Genomic DNA, 21,499 nt, shown 5'->3' on the forward strand with positions numbered 1-21,499 from the left:
TCCCAACTGTTCTATTTTCCCCAGTCTTATACCCCCCAAAGCTTTGGATTGTGTCATTGGCTTTTAAGATTGTCAGTATACTAAATGCAAACTGGATTGGAGTTTGGTGTATTTTTGGAGTATAATTTAAACTGGCCCAATTCAAATGTGTTTTTGTCTCCAGGCAACACAGCTAATCCAGCTTTTGGCCAAGTGTTACATTGTTATCTTATTGAGAACACTTGGTCCTGTCAGGTATTTTTGCTAGCTTTTAACACACTTAAAGGTACAGTCCACCCACATCTTCATAACAATCTCATTTTTGATGTTTTCATAATCAACCTGTTCAGTGATGCTTTTACACACCTCAGGATCAAGTGGAACTTGGACCTGGGCCTCCTGCCTCAGAGATAGGGATAGTTCCACTGTGACACCAGAAAACTTTTAAAGGACATGATGGATGTATTTAAGATGCTTTCCCTTGGGGTGGTGATGGTATGGCTTCAGAAGGTGTATTTTGTAGTTTTTTTGTATTGGAGAGGTTGAGACAGAGGTGCCAAATGGTCTATTCCTAGCCAATGAAGTAAACAGCTTATGAGTTATTGGAGTTTTGATTAAAGTTTGAACAGTAGAAGCACCTCTCCCTGGACTAGAGAATTGTATGTGAGACCATCTATTTTACTGAATTTGCCTTTGTGAAGGCTATGTTTGAGGTGTTATTATTTTGGAACTGTTGCTGTTTAGTAGTTAAATCTATTATTCTATGAAGTTTTCCAATAGAGTTAAGTTATTCTGATTCTTCATCCTTTTGTTTGTAATTTTAATAGTGTAAGAATGAAGTGTTTTGCTTCAAGCCTGGTAGTTCGACTAATTGATTAGCATGCAGAACGCACTGCCTTATTAGCCTTTAAAAATAAGAAAAGGTTGGGGATTAAATTACTGTCTTAATATATTTTGAGGGGGTTTAGTCTGGTTCTTGCGCCTATTAGTGGGGGGTGCTTTCATAGGATAAGGGATAGCCATCTAAGACTGGTGTCAAAATTCATTCACTGAGGCTGTTGAATCATAATTTCTCTGCCCCTGCCAGTTTGGAAGCTCATTCAAGGGAAATGAAGACTTTGCGGAAAAGTGGCATTGATACAGATCTCAATAAATAGTTGATTAGGGTTGTCAAACTCTTCCTCATTCATAGATGGTGTCACTAGCTAGGCCAGTGTTTATAGCCCATTCCATATTATCCAGAGGGCAGATTGTTATTCAATGTCTAACTTACACCCCTTGACATCTGACACATTAAATTATGTGACTTATCAGGACATCAGAAAGATCCAGAGTTTCAAAGGCCAAGTGGTAATAGCTGTGAAAGCTCCTCCTGAAACCAGGTTGGAAGTATCTGATCCTTATGATGTAAGTTGATGCTCATTGGAGAGAGACTGATCGCATGTAATCAGCTGTAGTGTTTAATATTGCCTTATTTTTAAAGGATTATTTTTGCACACTGAATTGCCCTTGTCCTGATCACAGTAGAATTAAGTCTTGTACATTTCACACAAGTGATCATTGACGTAAATTTGAAATAGTGTGTTTGAATTCTAAAGATTATTTAACCAGTTTATGGAAAATAAGCTATTTTACAATCATTGACCTAATTTTTGATTTTCTATCATTTTTATATTTTAAATTTTTAGAATTTCCAGATACATTTATTGAGCTCTAAAGGCCCTATTGAGGTTTATTTGTGTCCAGATGATGCTGGAACATCTAATAGTCCATTGAAAGCTGCCAGTCAAGAGCATTCTAGGAGTATTTCCCAGTCACATGTCTGTGGTAAGTTCTGGACAATGATTTATTTTTGACCTGTATGTTGTGTGTTTTAGACGACATGTCTCAAATGTCAATTACATTTTTTAAAAAGAAAGCAACCATGATTTATTTCTCAAAATTAAAGTGAAAGCTAGCTGAATTTGAGTCGAAGCTTGATTCGACCCTTCTTGGAGGTGTTGCCTCCCAATTATCCTATTATGAGAATGAAATAGAAGCCCCGAGTCTGTGCCAAAAAAAATGATGCCAGAGGTGCAAGCGCTTTTGTATTCAACAAGTTCATAAATGTTATTACACATGTTGCAGTTGTTATGGGTATGTTCCATGCTGGGAATTTGGATTGCAGACATTTGTCCCCTTTCTAGGTGACATCCTCAGTGCTGTGGAGCTTCCTGTGAAGCTCTGCTGTACGGAGTCGGTTGGGTTGTGGATTTGTTCCCATTGCTTCCAGTTGCCAGTTCCGGTTGTTCTGTGCAGTGTTTGGTATATGGGGTCTTGGTCAATGTGTTTATTTCTGGAGGCTTTGGGTGAGTGCCATGTTTGTAAGAGTTCTCTGGCCATCCTCTGTTTGGTTTGACCTATTATAGTGTGGTCCTTGTCATCTGTGTGCATAGATACCAGGGATAACTGGTAGTGGCGTTTAGTGGCTGTTTGTTCATGAATGTGGATTGCTAGTTGTCTGCCTGCTTGTCCTATATAGTGTTTTGTGCAGTTTCTACACTGAATCCTGCATGTGATGGGTATTGGGTCTTTTGTTCTGGTGAGTTGTCTTGAACGTGGCTGTTGGTTTATGTGCTGTCATAAATCAGTGGTCAGTGGAGTCTGGCTGTCAGTTCTGAGACTTTTTTGTAATGTAAGGTAGAGTGGTGACTATGGCTTGTTGCACATCCTCACCATATTGTCTGTCAGCCAGACATCTGCAGATGAAGTTGCAGTGATATGTTTTTGACAGAGGCTTTGTGGAGGTGGTGTTCTTTTTGTAGATAGGAAGTGCTGCAGTGTATTGTAGCCCTTTTTGGTGGTTGCTGTTATTCAGGATCTGATTGGTATGTGTGGCTTTTTTTGTTCAGTTTTTTTTTGTTGTGTGTTCTCCATTTTGTGTTCATCACATACAGGAATGGGATTTGGTTGTTAATTTCTTCCCCTCTCTCCTAAATTTGATCCCTATGAGCATGGTGCTGATAATTTGGGATGTGCTCTCGATCCCTGTTGTTTAACTGTACAAAAGTCCACGTATCTGATCCAAAGTTTGGGTTGGATTTGTGGGAGGGCTGTTTGTTCCAGTCTTTGCATCACTACTTATGCGGTGAGCCCGTATGTTCCCCATTGATTTGTTCATATTCTGGCTTGAATATGAAGTGTGTTGTCACGCATGGGTCCTGTAGTTTAAGTAGGCAGTCCTCTTCTGTTTGTCCAGGAGGTTGGCTATTGTCAACTGAGGTAAACTGCACCGTTACATCGAATGAGACCCTATTGCTTCATCCTTGTCTATGTTTATGTTCTTGATATTGTCTAGGAATTCCTGTGATTATTGTATTGAGTGTTTGGATCTGCTGGCTAGATGTTTTGAGTTTCTGTTTCAGTTCTTTTGCCTGTTTGTGATGGAGTTCCTCGAAGTGCCACAATGAGTCTGAGTGGTATGTCTGGTTTGTGTACCTTTTTAAATAATCCGTAAAATTGTGGGGTGTTGGTACCTTCTGGTTTCACCCTTTTGTAGATCTGTCTTGGTCATCAGTCCATTTTTGTGCAGGTTCCATAGTGTGTTTATTCTATTAGTTAAATGTGGTGTGGGGTCATTCTTCCCCTGTAGGTAGGTGTCGGTTCTGCAAGTGGATTTTCTGCTTGTTTTTATGTAGTCAGTTTTATTTATGATTACTGTTATTCTGCCTTTATCTGCTGGTAATATGATTGTTTTCATCCTCCTTTTGTGTTTTTGGGGATTCTCTCCTTTTGTGTTGAGGTTGTTTTTGTTTCCTTTTGTCAATAAGGGTACAATGGTTTGTCTGACCGTTTACTGTGTCTCTTCAATTAGTCTGTTTGTTCTGAGCCTATATTCTAGTGCAGCTAGCAAGTCTGTTTTTTGGCATCCTTGTGGTTTTAATTGAGTCACTTAACTAGCATTGCTTTTTCTGTGTCTGTGAGCTGTCTGTTGGATAGGTTTCTTACCCAGGTTTCTGTCATGTTGTCTTTTCTGCTGTTGGTTAGTTTAGTCATTTTGTCGTGTGGTTTCTTTTTTTTTCTGTGGTTTGGTTCTGTCCTGTTGGGATGGCTTGTTCGATTGTTACAGTCCACTTCTGATTGTTAATTTCAAAAGCGACCAATTTTTGGCATGCAGTTTCTTGTCTGCACCTGTGTTGTGTGCACTTGTAATCATAATCTGGATCATCATGATGCAGTTTTATCTGGTTGTTTCTCTGGCTTATGGGTTGATTGGCTTTCTGTACCCTTTTGTAATGGTTAAAAGAACAGGGATCAAGAGCACTCATCAGATTATCGACACCACGCTCACAGGGATCAAATTTATAAGAAGAGGAAATTAACAACTAACTCCCATTCCTGGACGTGATGGTAGAGAAGACTGAGAATGCACAACAAAAGTATACAGAAATGTCACACACTGAGCAGATCCTGAATTAGAACAACAATCACCCAAACACACCCAAGCAAAGCTGCATGAGGACCCTGTTCCAAAGGGCTACAATACACTGCAACACTCCCATTTGCAAAGAGAAGAAAAACCTTCATAAAGTCTTTGCCAAGAACTGATCCCCACAGCTTCATCCACAGATGCCTGACAGACAGACAATGCGATGAGTTCATGCCATGACCCAACACACCACTCCATCTTCTATTTTAAAAGAAAAAGTCTCTGAACTGAAGGGGAAAGCTTTGAGATTTAAGGGGGCAACTTTTCCACACTGGGTCGTATGTGTATGGAATGAGTTGCCAGATTGGAGGCAAATATGATTACAACATTTAAAAGGGATATGGATATATAAAAAGGAAGGGTTTAGAGTAATATGGGCCAGGTGCTGGCAGGTGGGACAAGATTGCATTGGGATATCTGGTCGGCATGGTCGAGTTGAACCAAAGGATCTGTTTCCGTGCTGTACATCTCTATAACAGCCAGACTCCTCCGACCACTCAGTTTTTGCGCTGACGTAAATCAGACAGCCACGCTCAGATAACAGCTCACCAGAACAAGAGACCTAATATCCATGATGTGCAGGACAAACATAGTGTACAAGGTTCCATGCAGAGACTGCACAAAACACTGAAGAGGAGAAACAGGTAGACAACATCTGCACTTGTGAACTTGAAATAGCCATGAAACGTCACAACCAACTGCCCCGGGTATCTATACACACAGGTGATGAAGACGACAATTTTGACTGGGACAACAGAAGAATAATAAATCAAGCCCAGCAGAGTACAGCCAGTGATTTCCTAAAAGCATGACACTCCTCCACGGGCTCCATCCATAAACTCATTGACCTAGACCATTGCAACAAACAACTGGAATGAAGCCACATAAATTCCAACTGACACTGTGGGCCAGAGCTTCACCTGAGGATCCACAGCACTGAGGGTGTCACCTCGAGAGGGGACAAAATGTCTGCAGTCAAAATTCCCAGTTCAGTGAACATATTCACACCAAATCTCTCTGGAGTAGGTCCAGAGAGAGTCAATGTACCAGTGTGTCACAATGCTGACGGCTAAGAGTTTTGCTCATCCCTTAAGTAGAATCACTATAACTCTCTCATTTTGTATTAAAATCTTCATAATTTATCCAGAGCTCCAAGGTTATAAGCCAGCAACAAAGAATGAACAGATAAGAGAGAAAGCTGCAACATGGCTTAATGAATTATGAAGGTTTTAATAGAATATGTGAGGGGCATAGTGATTCCGCTGTGGGGATGAGCAAGACTCTTGGCTGACAGCATCAGGCAGCCATCACAAAATTAAGTTCAAAAGAATTTTCTTCACCTAGAGAACCTGTGAATATGGACTTGCTATTATGGAGTGTTGAGGTGAATTGCAAAAATGCATTTTAGGGGAGGCTTGGTAAGCTTAGGATGAAGAAGGATAAATAACTCTTCTGATACTTAGGTGAGAATGGAAAGGTGAAGGCTTGAGTGAAACAGATCCTGCAATGGACTGGTTGAACTGGACAGCCTGACTGCTATATATTCGGTTTATTAGGTCACCCCACATAACTGACTAACACGAAACAAAGTAGTCTGTTCCAAGATTTCAATGTGTCATTTTGAAACATAGAACATTACAGCGCAGTACAGGCCCTTTGGCCCTTGATGTTGTGCCGACCTGTGGAACCAATCTGAAACTCCTCTAACCGACACACTTCTATTCTTGTCCATATGCCTATCCAGTGACCATTTAAATGCCCTTTAAAGTTGGTGAGTCTACTACTGTCAACGACAGGAAGGAAAAAGGTTGAGATTCTGAAGGGAGATTACAGTTAGGTAGAAATTTAAAAAGGAGGTTGTCAAGGGTAGTAATATCTGGATTACCCCCCAGTGCTACAAGCTAGTGAGGGCAGGAATAGGAGGATAGAGCAGATGAATGCATGGCTGAGGAGCTGGTGTATGGGAGAAGGATTCACATTTTTGGATCATTGGAATCTCTTTTTGGGGTAGAAGTGACCTATACGAGAAGGACAGATTACACCTAAATTGGAAGGCGACTAATATACTGGCAGGGAAATTTGCTAGAGCTGCTTGGGAGGATTTAAACTAGTAAGGTGGGGGGGCCATGGGACCTAGGGAGATAATGAGGAAAGAGATCAATCTGAGACGGGTACAGTTGAGAACAGAAGTGAGTCACAGGGCAGGCAGGGACAAGGTAGGACTAATAAATTAAACTGCATTTATTTCAATGCAAGGGGCCTAACCGGGAAGGCAGATGAACTCTGGGCATGGTTAGGAACATGGGACTGGGATATCATAACAATTACAGAAACATGACTCAGGGATGGGCAGGACGGACAGCTTAATGTTTCAGGATACAAATGCTACAGGAAGGGTAGAAAGGGAGGCAAGAGAGGAGGGGGTGTTGCATTTTTGATAAGGGATAGCTGTGCAGAGGGAGGATATTCCCAGAAATACATCCAGGGAAGTTATTTGGGTGGAACTGAGAAATAAGAAAGGGATGATCACCTTATTGGGATCACCTTATAGACCCCCTAATAGTCAGCGGGAAATTGAGAAACAAACTTGAAAGGAGATCTCCGCTATCTGTAAGAATAATAGGGTAGTTATGGTAGGGGATTTTAACTTTCCAAACATAGACTGGGACTGCCATGTGTTAAAGGTTTAGATGGAGAGGGATTTGTTAAGTGTGTACAAGACAATTTTCTGATTCAGTATGTGGATGTATCTACTAGAGAAGGTGCAAAACTTGACCTACTCTTGGGAAATAAGGCAGGGCAGGTGACTGAGGTGTCAGTGGGGGAGCACTTTGGAGCCAGTAACCATAATTCTATTTGTTTTAAAATAGTGATGGAAAAGAATAGACCAGATCTAAAAGTTGAAGTTCTAAATTGGAGAAAGGTCAATTTTGACAATATTAGGCAAGAACTTTCGAAAGCTGATTGGAGGCAGATATTCGCAGGTAAAGCGATGGCTGGAAAATGAGAAGCCTTCAGAAATGAGAGAAGAATCCAGAGAAGGTATATTCCTGTCAGGGTGAAAGGGAAGGCTGGTAGGTATAGGGAATGCTGGATGACTAAAGACAGTGGGTGGCACGGTGGCACTGCTGCCTCCAGCACCAAAGACCTGGGTTCAATTCCCACCTCAGGCGACTGACTGTGTGGAGTTTTCACGTTCTCCCCGTGTCTGCGTGGGTTTCCTCCGGGTGCTCCGGTTTCCTCCCACAGTTCAAAGATGTGCAGGTTAGGTGAATTGGCCATGTTAAATTGCCCGTAGTGTTAGGTGAAGGGGTGCATTTTGGCGGGTCGGTGTGGACTTGTTGGGCCAAAGGGCCTGTTTCCACACTAAGTAATCTAATCTAATCTACGTTGAGGGTTTGGTTAAGAAAAAGAAGGAAGCATATGTCAGGTATGGACAGGATAGATCGAGTGAATCCTTGGAGTATACTTAAGGGGGAAATCAGGAGGGCAAAAAGGGGACATGAGATAGCTTTGTTACACAGAATTAAGGAGAATCCAAAGGGTTTTTACAAATATATTAAGGACAAAAGGGTAACTAGGGAGAGAATAGGGCCCCTCAAACATCAGCAAGGCGGCCTTTGTGTGAAACCACAGAAAATGGTGGAGATACTAAATGAATATTTTGTATCAATATTTACTGTGGAAAAGGATATGGCAGATATAGACTGTAGGGAAATAGATGGTGACATCTTGCAAAATGTCCAGATTGCAGAGGAGGAAGTGCTGGATGTCTGAAAGGGTAAAGGTGGATAAATCCCCAGGACCTGATCAGGTGTACCCGAGAACTCTGTAGGAAGCTAGAGAAGTGATTGCTGGGCCTCTTGCTGAGATATTTGTATCATCAATAGTCACAGGTGAGGTGCCGGAAGACTGGAGGTTGGCTAATGTGGTGCCACTATTTAAGAAAGGTGGTAAAGACCAGCCAGGAAACTATAGACCAGTGAGTCTGACCTCGGTGGTGGGCGAGTTGTTGGAGGGAATCCTGAGGGACAGGATGTACATGTATTTGGAAAGGGTTAGGGATGGTCAGCATGGCTTTGTGCATGGGAAATAATGTCTCAAACTTGATTGAGTTTTTTGAAGAAGTAACAAAGATGTTTGAGGGCAGAGCAGTAGATGTGATCTATATGGATTTCAGTAATGCACTTGACAAGGTTCCCCATGGGAGACTGGTTAGCAAGGTTAGATCTCATGGAATACAGGGAGAACTAACCATTTGGATACAGAACTGGCTCAAAGGTAGAAGACAGAGGGTGGTGGTGGAGGGTTGTTTTTCAGACTGGAAGCCTGTGACCAGTGGAGTGCCACAAGGGTTGGTGCTGGGTCCTCTACTTTTTGTCATTTACATAAATGATTTGGATGCTAACGCAAGAGGTATAGTTAGTAAGTTTGCAGATGACACCAAAATTGGAGGTGTAGTGGACAGCAAAGAGGGTTACCTCAGATTACAATAGGATCTTGACCAGATGGGCCAATGGGCTGAGAAGTGGCAGATGGAGTTAAATTCAGGTAAGTGAGAGGTGCTGCATTTTGCCAAAGCAAATCTGAGCAGGACCTATATACACTTAATGGTTAGGTCTAGGGAGTGTTGCTGAACAAAGAGACCTTGGACTGCAGGTTCATAGCTCCTTGAAAGTGGAGTCGCAGGTAGATAGTATCGCGAAGAAGGTGTTTGGTATGCTTTCCTTTATTGGTTAGTATTGAGTACAGGAGTTGGGAGGTCATATTGCGGCTGTACAAGACATTGGTTAGGCCATTGTTGGAATATTGCGTGCAATTCTGGTCTCCTTCCTGTCGGAAGGATGTTGTGCAAGTTGAAAGGGTTCAGAAAAGATTTACAAGGACGTTGCCAGGGTTGGAGGATTTGAGCTATAGGGAGAGGCTGCACAGACTGGAGCTGTTTTCCCTGGAGTGTCTGAGGCTAAGGGGTGCCCTTCTCATGGTTTATAAAATTGAGTGGCATGGATAGGGCAAATAGGCAAAGTCTTTTCCCTGGGGTCGGGGAGTCCAAAACTAGAGGGCATAGGTTTAGGCTGAGAGGGAAAAGATATAAGAGACCTAAGGGGCAACTTTTTCACAGAGGGTGGTACGGGTATGGAGTGAGCTGCCAGAGGAAGTGGTGGAGGCTGGTACAATTGCAACATTTAAGAGGCATTTGGATGGGTATATGAATAGGAAGGGTTTGGAGGGATATGGGCTGGGTGCTGGCAGGTAGGACTAGATTGGGTTGGGCTATCTGGTCGGCATGGATGGGTTGGACTGTAGGGTCTGTTTCCATGCTGTACATCTCTATGACTCTATGTTGCAGGCAGTGTGTTCCACGCTCCTACTACTTAGTAAAGAAACTACCTCTGATATCTGTCCTATATCTTTCACCCCTGAATTTAAAGCTATGTCCCCTTGTGCTAGCCATCAACATCAGAGTAAAAAGGCTCTCAATGTCCAACATATCTAACCCTCTGATTATCTTTTCTGTCTCAATTAAGTCACCTCTCCATCTTCTCTCTAATGAAAACAGCCTCAAGTCCCTCTGTCTTCCCTCTATACCAGGCAACATTCTCGTTAATCTCCTCTGAACCCTTTCCAGAGCTTCCACATCCTTCGTTTAATGCAGTGACTGGCACTGTATGCAATACTCCAAATGTGGCCACACCAGAGTTTTGTACAGCTTCAGCATGACCTTATGGTTCCAAAACTCAATCCCTCTACCAATGAAAGCTAACACACCTTAACAACCCTATCAACCTGGGTGGCAACTTTCAAGGATCTATGTCCCCAGACACCTGAGATCTCTCTGCTCATCTACACTACCAAGAATCTTCCGTTAGTCCAGTACTCTGCATTCCTGTTACTCCTTTCAAAATGAATCACCTCACACTTTTCCACATTAACTCCATTTTCCATCTCTGCAACTTATCTATGTCTCTCTAAGTTAACATCCTTCGTCACTATCTACATCTCTACCGACCTTAGTATTATCTGCAATCTCCATTCTTGTATCCCCTCATCCAGGTCACTTATATAAATGACAAACCACAACGGACCCAAAACTGTTCCTTACGGTACCTGACTAGTAACTGAACTCTAGGATGAATATTTCCCATCAATCACCACCCTCTGTCGTCTTTCAGCTAGCCAATTTCTAATCCAAGCCGCTAAAACACCCTCAATCCTGAAACTCTGTGCAATACCCTACTGTATGGAACCTTTTCAAACACTTCACTAAAATCCATATATGCCACATCAACTGCTTTATCCTCATCCACCTATTAGGTTGCCTTCTCAAAGAATTCAGGAAGGTTTGTGAGGCACAACCTATCCTTCACACAAGGGTAATCAATTTATTCCTCTCTAGCTGATTATAAATCCTATCTCTTATAACCCTTCCTGATACTGTACCCACAACTGAAGTAAGACTCTCAGGCCTGTAATTTCTAGGGTTGTCTCTACTCCCTTTCTTGAACAAGGCAACATTTGCGATCCTCCAGTCTTCTGGCATGATTCCTGTAGACAATCTGGCATAAAGATAATAAGCATAAACATAAGTCAAAGGCTCAGCAGTCTCCTCCCTGGCTTCCCAGAGAGTCCTCTGATAAATCCCATCCAGCCCAGGGGGCTTATCTATTTTTACACGTTCCTAAATTGCTAACACTTCCTCCTTATGCACCTCAATCCCATCTAGTCTCATAGGCTGTATTGCTGTATTCTCCTCGACCACATTGTCTTTTCCCAGTGTGAATACTGATGAAAAATATCCATTTAGCGCTTCTACCTTTTCTGACTTCTGTACAATTTACCATGGCTATGTTTGATTGGCCCTAATCTTACTCTAGTCATTCCTTTATTCCTGATATACCTATAGAAAGCCTGAAGGTTTTCCATGACTCTACTTGCCACTGACTTCTCGTGTCCCCTCCTGGCTCCTCTTAGCTCTCTTTAGATCTTTCCTGGCTAACTTGTAACTCTCCAGTGCCCTAACTGAACCGTCACATCTCATCCTCTCATAAGCTGCCTTATTCCTCTTGAAGAGATTCAACTTCCTTAGTAAACCACGGCTCCTGCACTCCACAACTTCCTGCCTGCCTGACCGGTACATACTTATCAAGGACCTGCAGTAGCTGGTCCTTGAATAAGCTCCACATTTCAGCGGTGTGCATCCTAAATCTTGCCTAATCACATCATAATTGCCTTTTCCCCAGCTATAACTCTTGCCCTCTGATATATACCTATCCCTTTCCGTTGCCAAAGTAAACATAACCAAATTGTGGTCACTATCACCAAAGTGCTCATCTACGTCCAAATCTAACACCCAGTACCAAATCTAATGTGGCCCCACCCCTGTTGGCCTGTCTACATACTGTCAGGAAACCCTCCTGCACACATTGGACAAAAACTGACCCATCTAAATTACTTGAGTTATAGTATTCCCAGTCAATATTTGGAAAGGTAAAGCTCCCCCATAACTACTGTCATTCTCGTTCCTATTGAGGATCATCTTTGCAATCCTTACCTCTACATTCCTGGAACTATTCTGAGGCTTATAGAAAACTCCCCAACAGGGTAACCTCTCCTTTCCTGTTTCTAATCTCAGCCCATACTCAGTAAACGAGTCCTCAAATGTCCTTTCTGCAACCGTAATACTGTCCTTGACTAACAGTGCCACACTTCCCCCTCTTTTACCATTTTAGCTGTTCTTACTGAAACATCTAAATTCCTGTCCCTGCTCGACCCAAGTCTATACAATGGCCACAACATTGCAATCCCAGGTACCAACCCATGCTGCACGTTCATCCACCTTATTCTGAATGCTCCTGACATTGAAGTAGACACGCTTCAAATCAACTTCTTGCTTGCCGGTGCCTTCTTGCAATCTTGAAATCTTAGTTCTGACTTCACTACTCTCATCCTTCTGTTCACTTGAACTACAATTTTGGTTCCCATCCCCCTGCTGGATTAGTTTAAACCCACCCGAAGAGCATCAGCAAATTCCACCCCCCACCCCCATGATATTGGTACCCCTCTGGTTCAGGTGAAGACCATCCTGTTTGTAGAGGTCCCACCTACCTCAAAGAGTCCCAATTATCCAGGAACCCAAAACCTTCCCTCCTGCACCATCCCTGTAGCCATGTGTTCAACTCCCCCCTCTCCCTATTCCTTGCCTTGCTAACATGTGGCATGGGCAACAAACCAGAGACAACTGTTTGTTCTAGCTGTTAGCTTCTGCCCTAGCTCCCTGAATTTCTGCTTTAAATCCCCATCTCTCTTCCCATCTATGTCATTCGTGCCTATGTGGACCATGACTTGGGGCTGCTCCCCCTCCCCTCAAGGATCCCAAAAACATGATCAGAGACATCATGAACTCTGGCACCTGGGAGGCAACACACCAACCGTGAATCTCTCTTGTTCCCACAGAACCTCCTTTTTATCCCCCTAACTGTGAAATGTTCTGCTTCTCTTCCCCCTTTTCCTTCTGAGCAACAGGGTCAGACTCTGTGCCAGAGACCTGTTCACCATTGCTTTACCCCTGGTAAGTCGTCCCCCCGCAACAGTATCCAAAATGGTATACTTGTTGAGGGGAATGGCCACAGGGGATCCCTGCACTGCCTGTCAGTTCCCTTTCTGTCCCCTGACGGTAATCAATCTACCTTCATCTTTTTACCTGAGGTGTGACTACCAACCTGTAACTCCTCTCAATAACCCCCTCCGCCTCCCGAATGTTCGTCCAGCTCCAGCCCCTGTTCCCTAAAGCAGTTTTTGAGGAGCTGGAGCTGGAGTTGGGTGTACTTCCCACAGATGCAGTCAGCAGGGACACCTTACCTCCTACATTCTGTAGGAGGAACATTCAAGTGCCCTAAACTTCATTCCCACTATTCGAAATTCCCAATGAGACTACTGAAAAGCTAGAAAAAACTAAAGAAACGAGCCACCTTACCAATTGGCACACAGAACTCCTTTTTTTTTGTTGTTGATTAGATGAGGCCGGGTGGGTGACATTACCTGAGTAGTGTTTTAGGTAAAACAACCGCCCAAATCGAAAACCTCACTGATCCAGCAGTCCCGTGCTGCTCCTGCTGAGTGTGCACTCTGCCTGAACTTTTGTATCTTTTAACATTTACCTTCTCGTCGGGCCTCTGGTCCTCCCTTTCTCTCCTTCCACTCCAACTATCGCTGGAAAAAAAAACATTTTTCCACACTATCTCCAATATGAGATATCAACATGTTGTTTTAAAGTTTTTTCAAAACCTGTCCCACAAGTAAATAAAAACACAATACTACTACTTAAATATCTCAATGTGCCTATATCTGTAGTTCTAAATCAACAAGTTCAGACATGTTGATCCATACTTAAGAGCAGGGAGGAACTTGAACCTTGGCCTCCTTGTTCAGTGATGGATATATGGAGTTCTAATTCTACTTGTGTTTGTAGTAAGCTGCTTTAGTGTGAAGCTGCCATTGTGTATTAATCGCCAGAGAATGCTTGCTCTATAATGAACGGTTCCCTATTTGTGGCAGGAACCATTTCTACAGAAGCAAATTCTCATCCTCCTGAAATGTCATTATTCTGTTGCACTGCCTTTAATAGTTCGACATGAGAATCAGGCACTTTCAACCCAGCGTACCCATGCACATTTGATCTGTAGTGGCCTCTGTTATATGAATTTTCACTCATCTGATGAGAAGAGGATTGGAATTGACTGTGGTGCCTTTAAATTGGGAATGTTCAGCTAAGGTTCATAAACTGGGTCTTGTGAAATGAGCAAAGTGTTGCTCATAAGACTGTGACTTGAGTAGGAGTTTCCATTTTTAGAAGAGGAAAGCAAAACAAGTATTCTAATCATCTGTTCAATTTCAGTTTCCACTTTGCTGTCCTTTTATGGAGACAAATACATTTGTGAGAATGTGAATTCCCACAGTCTCTCTAATTCAGTTGTATTAGCACCTATTGGGCTGTTCAAGCACAGTGGGATTGCTGTTGAACCCAAATCTGATCTCTCCTTGCTTCCTATGTATGTTCTTGTCCCACAGGGTTGACCCTGGTAACTTGTTAAAATTGATAATATTGACTGAATTTCTCGCTTATCCCTTTGGCTTTGTCACAATGTTGTTTTTTTTTCACAAGGTTACTATGCCCTTGAGTTTTTTCCCCCCCCAGAAAGGGGATAATTGGCCAGGATCCAACTCGGCTGGGTTTGAAAGGTTTATTGGGGCCCTTTTTGTTTACTCCTAATAGATAATGCCTCCCGCCTAAGGCGTTCATGCCTTTAAAAAATACAATCAAAGGGGAGTGGCCAGCTACTTGTGTCACTAGCCTTCATTTAGATTAAGAGTTTTTGATTCAGTTCTGCAGTGTGTGTGAAGGAAGGTGGTTGGTTCTCTCCCTCTTTCTGCCCTTCTGACTTTGTAACCTGTAAGCTTTTTGTCATTTTTACTCTTTATGCTCAGGGATGTGTTTAATGGGAATGTTGCAAGTAATTTTGCAACAGCATCAAGTATGAATAGGGTAAATTATCTGGGATTCAATTTTCTGTTCTTTGTGTTTCATTCTGTAATTTTGTAAATAAGTTCTGTTTGTTTAAAACTTGGCAGTCAAATTCCCTAATTCACTCTGTGAGCATCCATTATACCAATAGCAAAGTTATGGTCTGGGCTATATGCTTAATGTTTTGAGGAGTCGCGCCAGGTTCATAACAGCTTTTTAATAGCCCTGCTTCAAATTTTCAACACAGCAGGCTAAAGGTGGAATCAGGAACTTCACTGGTCTATGTAGCTTGGAACCTGAATCCTCATTATGATTATGAATAAAAGGTGCAAGTTCTTTGGTGTGAAAGAGTCCCCTTCGTGACATGATCTGGCAAGACCGTTTTTTTAGGTTGGTTTGCTTTGAGGTGAAAAGGTAAATTGTTGTTCTCTCTGTGGAAGTGAAGTCTGGCAGAAAATACTGTAACTGAAAATTGGAAGAAGTCTGAGTACAGTCAAGGTGTATGCCAAAGATGGAGAAAGGGAAGGCAATCCATTTGAGAGTATGTTGGATGACAGAAAGATGGCACAAGAAAAGGTGCAGATGAGAAATGTTAGGTGGATCGTAGAATTGTGAACCTGGCTAATTTTATATGGATGAGGTCCTGGGTTCAAATCCTGGACAAGCCAGAGTTTCTCAGGGTTGTTAGGAAAGCATATGGTGTTTTGGCTTTCATTAACAGGGGGATTGAGTTTAAGAGCCATGAGATCTTGTTGCAAACCTATAAAACTTTGGTAAGACCGCGCTTGGAATACTGTGTCCAGTTCTGGTCGCCCTATTATAGGAAAGATGTGGATGCTTTGGAGAGGGTTCAGAGGAGGTTTACCAGGATACTGTCTGGAATAGAGGGCTTATCTTACGAAGAGAGGTTGACTGAGCTCTGACGTTTTTCATTGGAAAAAAGAAAGAAGAGAGGGGACCTAATTGAGGTGTACAAGATAATGAGAGGCATAGATAGAGTTGATAGCCAGAGACTTTTTCCCAGGGCAGAAATTGTTAACACGAGGGGTCATACTTTCCGCCAAACAGCTTAAAACTATAGAGGGGATGTCAGAGGCGGGTTCTTTACGCAGAGAGTTGAGAGAGCATGGAATGCATTGCCAGCAGCAGTTGTGGAAGCGAGGTCATTGGGGATACTTAAGAGACTGCTGGACATGCATATGGTTCCAGAAATTTGAGGGTTTGTACGTTAGGTTTACCTTACATGAGGATCAATGGTCGGCACAACATCGTGGGCTGAAGGGCCTGTTCTGTGCCGTACTGTTCTATCATCTAAGATGAAGAAGTTCTTCATCTTAATGAGAAAAAGGAGATACATATAAAGCATGAGGAGAGACTGGCATAAAACACAAGATAATCCATTTTTTTATATAATATAAATAGTCTATATTTAAAGAGGAATGTAAAGAAGAATAGTACTGGTTCAGGATCAAAAAGGAGATGAATACATTGTCCTAAATGAATACTTTCTTACGTCTTTACCAAGGAAAGCTGCCCTGCTCCTAGCAGAAGGCGAGCTAATTTGGACACTTGATTTTAAAATTGATAAGGAGGAGCTAATGGATTGGCTGATTGAATTTAGAATTTCGATAAGGCATCAGGACTCTTGAGATGCATCAAGGGAAGTGAGGGTGGAAATTGCAGAGGCATTGGCAATAAACTTGTGTTTTTGGGTGAGACAACAGAGAAGGGCTAGTGGGGTAGTCTGGAAAGGAAAAACAAAATACCTACAGAGAAATGGTGGGTAAGTGACACTAGGTTTATCACTTCGAGCCAGAATGGGCACAAGGCCAAATGGCGACTGGCTTGTATAAAACATAAATCATTACTTTGAAAATGAGCTGGCCATTATCTGGTTTCCAATACTATGTTAATGATGTGGATGTTAAGAGATATGCCATATGATTGGAAAATATCATATTAACCTGTTCATTGTTTATTTTCCATTGGCAGATTTTGATATTTCAAACAGTCAGCATGGTGACAGTTCGGGTTTACACTTTTCACCTTTAACATCTTTGAACAATATTCTGCAGCAAACTGAAGATCAGATTTCATTGCCAATGGAAGAAGAAGGACTGTTTGTCAATCTGTCTCCATCAGCTGCACAGGAAGAGTACCTACTGAGCATGGGTGATAAAGCAGGAATCAATGATCTGTTTGACTGTGATGTTGATGGGCTTTTCCCATTGGAAGATTTTTGTATGACCAATTAAGTATCTTCTTTTTGAAGTATTGAATAACTGCTACCAGTGATGGACCTAGAAACAGAATGTAAGTTTGGTAGCTGGTAAATGATAAAGGGAAATATGTACCAGTTACAGGAGTAGTAATAGAAGTTTTTGCCAGTAAAACCACAGCCAGTTATATTGACCTGAATCTCTACTGGTTGTCAGCAACTGAGGTGATATTTGCTGGTATTTCAAATTATGTATTCGCATGAAATGAAATGTCACTATTGATTACCATGCACATCTAATAATGGAGTTCTTGTGTTGGCTTTTGGCATGTATGATGCAAAAATTCATGCTCAAATTATTTCGAGACCTCGTAACCTTTCTGACGAGTCTTCCAAGGTGAATTTATCAGCTGTGAAAATGTTCTTGACGGTCTGAGACGTGTGATAGGTTTGCCTTTGGTCTTTCCTGAAAGAACATGCTGTAGCTATATTGACAGTCATTTGTGTGGTCTGTGGTTAAGTTGAATGTGGCAATTTCAGTACATGTTGATTTGTTTGGTTATCATTGCTGAGCAAATAGAGGAAAAATATCTTATGAAAAGTGCAAATTACAGTTCAAAAACAATTGTAGGTATGATCTCTTGTTTACAATTAAGACTGAATTTTGGTTTGATTTTTAGAAGTAGTCTTGGTAGCAACTGCCAAGTTAATGAGTGCAGCTGGGTTTTTCCATGCATTTTCCTTTCTTCCATTGCATGTCATGAATGAAACAAGATCGCAAGTTAATTCTAGCTGCTGATTCCTAATTTTGGGACAGTGCTTCTTGGTTTGTTGCCGACATTTGGCTTGTGGAGGATTACTTAACATTTGTGTTATTGAATCTCCGATGATGTGAGGGATACTACTGTAAAATGATTAAGTTTAATGCAAAGGATTATCTAGTACACTTTGTATTTCATAATGCTTTGTTATTGTAGACTTGGGTTCATTTGGACTAGATACGTGGTTGATATGTATTAAATGTCAGCACAACATTGTGCATTAAGTTGTGTAATTAGCACTAGCTTTCGTTGAACATGAACATGCAGCCTAATACTTCCCTGAAAATGTTTTGAGAAACTTATGTGGAATTGTTCCAAGCAATGGTAGTTGAAAAAGCTACATCTCTTCGTTCTATAATTCTTATTAAAGAACAAAACATCGAAAGTAATGGGGCATATAAGTGACAGGTGGTGATAGTGAATGGAAGCAAACTCAGTCACTTGCTTATTGAGTACACTATCTGGTATAGAAATATGCTATCAAGACCAATTATGTGCTTTAGTTGATGTCACTAGAGCAGCAACTCCCTTAACTAGGAAAGAGATAAATTGAGTGGAAATCAGTCTACTGATAACCAGCCAATAACTGTTGATACAATATGTTGGGGGTGTGTATATATGTATGTATATATATTTATTTATTCACATACACACAAGTGCAGGATTGAAATCCATTTTGGTGCATCTTTGTGGTCGAACAAGTTCAAGCAATTGTGTTGTAATAGTGAGTTGAATAAGATACTGAGTTTGGCTGACTTTATTTCAACAGTTAGCTTTAGTATGAGTGTCTTCAGGTAAGAAGAGCTTAAAGTCACAACATCTGAGAATGTTTGCGATGCTTCTTGAGAAGTTCTGCTTATCATCTTCGTCAATCAGCTTATAATAGAGGTTGATGTAATGAATCAGTAATGTGTTCCTTTTATCTTTAAGATATTATCTTAATTGCATCCACTTTGCTGCAAGAATCCTTTATTACTGGTTTGTGGGTTCTCACTTCTGATCACTATCCAACATTACCTTAAATTAAGCCCTTAATTTGACCCCTGACCTTTAAAGGTGACTTTTTCAAGGAGTTTGGTATCCAGTTTTGGAAATTAATCTTTAAATTTTGGAAATCTTGTAGAATTGGTTGCATTGTGTCAATGTGATAGTTGTTCAGTGAACAAGCCTCACTTAAGTTTGTTCCATGTGACCTTTGTCTGTGTATTATCTCCATGAACTGGCATTTCCTTTCAAATTCCTTACATGGCTAAATGTTAAAAATGGATCAACTTCGGGGTGGATCAATCAAACGGTTAAGAATAAAGATATATATACAACCAAAGTTTAATCTAATTTTTAAAAAACATTATGGTTGTTAAAGTGTGATGGGCTCAAGTTGTTGTTGACTCAAAAGCTACAGGTTAACACAATAGAACATAGAACAATACAGCACAGAACAGGTCCTTTGGCTCATGATGTTGTGCCGAACTTCTATCCTAGCTTAAGCACCCATCCATGTACCTATCCAATTGCTGCTTAAAGGTCGCCAATGATTCTGACTCTGCCACTCCCACAGGCAGTGCATTCCATGCCCCCACCATTCTCTGGGTAAAGAACCTACCGTTGACATCCCCCCCCCCCCCCCCCCCCCCCCCCCGCCTATACCTTCCACCCTTCACCTTAAATTTATGATTCCAGGATAGTGTGACATCACTGACAATGCAGAATGGATGCTTTCTTGAGTTTTTTTGAGCATTTGTCAAATTGATTATATAGATTCTTACAGATGAAAACACTCAATGTTTATGTATTCCAATAAACTCCAACTGAATGGACAGTGAATAGATGGATTGTTCTCTTATGACAATTTGGCTTCATACATCAAACATCAGGCCCTCCCTCCCTGTCTAACTATTTGAATGAATAATTATTTTCTATTCACCTCAACATGTTAATCCAGGCATACTTTTTGTCATCCAGTTGAAGTGTACAAACGGGTTGTTTTTACTGAGTAGCACATATGCAACCTTAATCTTCCAATTATTTGAATTCTTCCCGTGTTATCAAACTCACTCCCTGACCAGGTCTCATTGATCATTTTGACTGAGACTTCAGACCACACTGGCTGAATAATTGCCAGAGGTTCAGTTGTGAAGATACTTTCAGATTATATTTATTTCATTCCATTGCTGTTCATGCTTTATGGGAAGCAACTGGTTGTTTGTAAACTCAATGCTGTGAGCAGTCTTATCTCAGACCTTTCGAATATGTTTAATACAAACAAAATCTGCTGTGTCACTCTGCCACAATGACCAGTAATAGTGGAGTTCTGCACATTTGGTACATCATTGCTGTCATTGTATCTTGTAAGACAATGCAGTTGGGTGTAAGGTGCCAGTTTTGGCTCATCTATTCTTTAGATTGTAAACAAGAGTTGTACTTACACATCTACTTCAATAAGCCTTAAACATTACATTTTTCTAGAAAATAAAATTTTGGTATAACAGAAAGCTAGGCTTTTAAATAGAAAAGTGTCCAGATCCTTGGGTATTGTTGGTGTATTTCTCAGTTGGTTGCCACTCTTGAAGTTGTCTTATTTACCATCTGCATAAATGTGTACTGAAAGATCAAAGTCTGTGCCTAGAACTGTGTAAAGGAATTGACAAATACATATGGTACTATTCAGCACTGTGCTGGCTCTTCATAATAAATTTGAAAAAAAATCTATAATCTATTCAGAGACTTTGCAACCTTTTGACTGTGTTCATTATTCAGGCTTTTTCTATAACATTGTTATGCAACAATGCATTTTCTTGGCTTTGCCAAACTTAAAGGGACACTACCATCAAACTTTGTAAAGACTTGTAAAGGTTTTATCACCCGCATTTGTAACTAGCTGTTTTTAAATGATATCCTATTTACCCCAAGAGCTGGATGCCTGTTTTAAAAAAAAAATGTACATAGTGTATATGAAATGTGTGCAAAGCACATTAAACCTACTAAGTGCCAGCATAATTCTAAATTTTGGTGGTACTTCAGAAATGGTAAAATTTGTGGGAAAGCTTCCCTTGAATTTATAATGTTTAAACTGGAATGTAAATAAAATATGAATTTAAATGTTTACCTTTCTGTATTTAGTCTTGGATTAACTATTTCCTATCCCTTCATTACCCTGACCCAATGTATGCTCAGTAATTGGAGACATTTAGATCATGCACATTTGACGGAGTATTAATACCACAAAGCCACAGCAATTCAACTACATGAGGACGTCCCACATGAGGACGTCTTATTTGTGTTTCTTGACTGCAAGATTTAACTTCTGCTTGGCCATTGACTGTAAAACTCTTATTGGGCCTGACTCTGATAACTTTTAAGTCATGATATGGGTTTTGAAAATCTGAGCGAAGCAAGATGTGTAGTTTGTGGACCAAAATTATGCTGACTTGATGGGGTTTGGCATCCCCAGATGTGTTGCTCAAAATTCTACGATATTTTCCAGCATAATT

The 21,499-nt window shown here is 41.1% G+C and overlaps 1 protein-coding gene across 2 annotated transcripts in view; it reads left to right on the top strand.

The window, feature by feature from the left end:
* The window catches only part of LOC140465065 (transcription factor E2F3-like), a 67,039-nt gene extending 47,413 nt beyond the window's left edge, over positions 1-19,626 (top strand). For both annotated transcript variants that reach the window (XM_072560911.1, XM_072560912.1), the window contains exons 5-7: positions 1,272-1,386; positions 1,668-1,806; positions 16,962-19,626. In XM_072560911.1, the coding sequence (XP_072417012.1) occupies positions 1,272-1,386; positions 1,668-1,806; positions 16,962-17,224 (517 nt within the window). In that variant the 3' untranslated portion in view covers positions 17,225-19,626. The remainder of the gene's footprint in view (positions 1-1,271; positions 1,387-1,667; positions 1,807-16,961) is intronic.
* The last annotated feature ends 1,873 nt before the right edge of the window (positions 19,627-21,499 follow it).

The sequence above is a fragment of the Chiloscyllium punctatum genome, chromosome 41, assembly GCF_047496795.1.
Source record: "Chiloscyllium punctatum isolate Juve2018m chromosome 41, sChiPun1.3, whole genome shotgun sequence".
Classification (NCBI taxonomy): domain Eukaryota; kingdom Metazoa; phylum Chordata; class Chondrichthyes; order Orectolobiformes; family Hemiscylliidae; genus Chiloscyllium; species Chiloscyllium punctatum.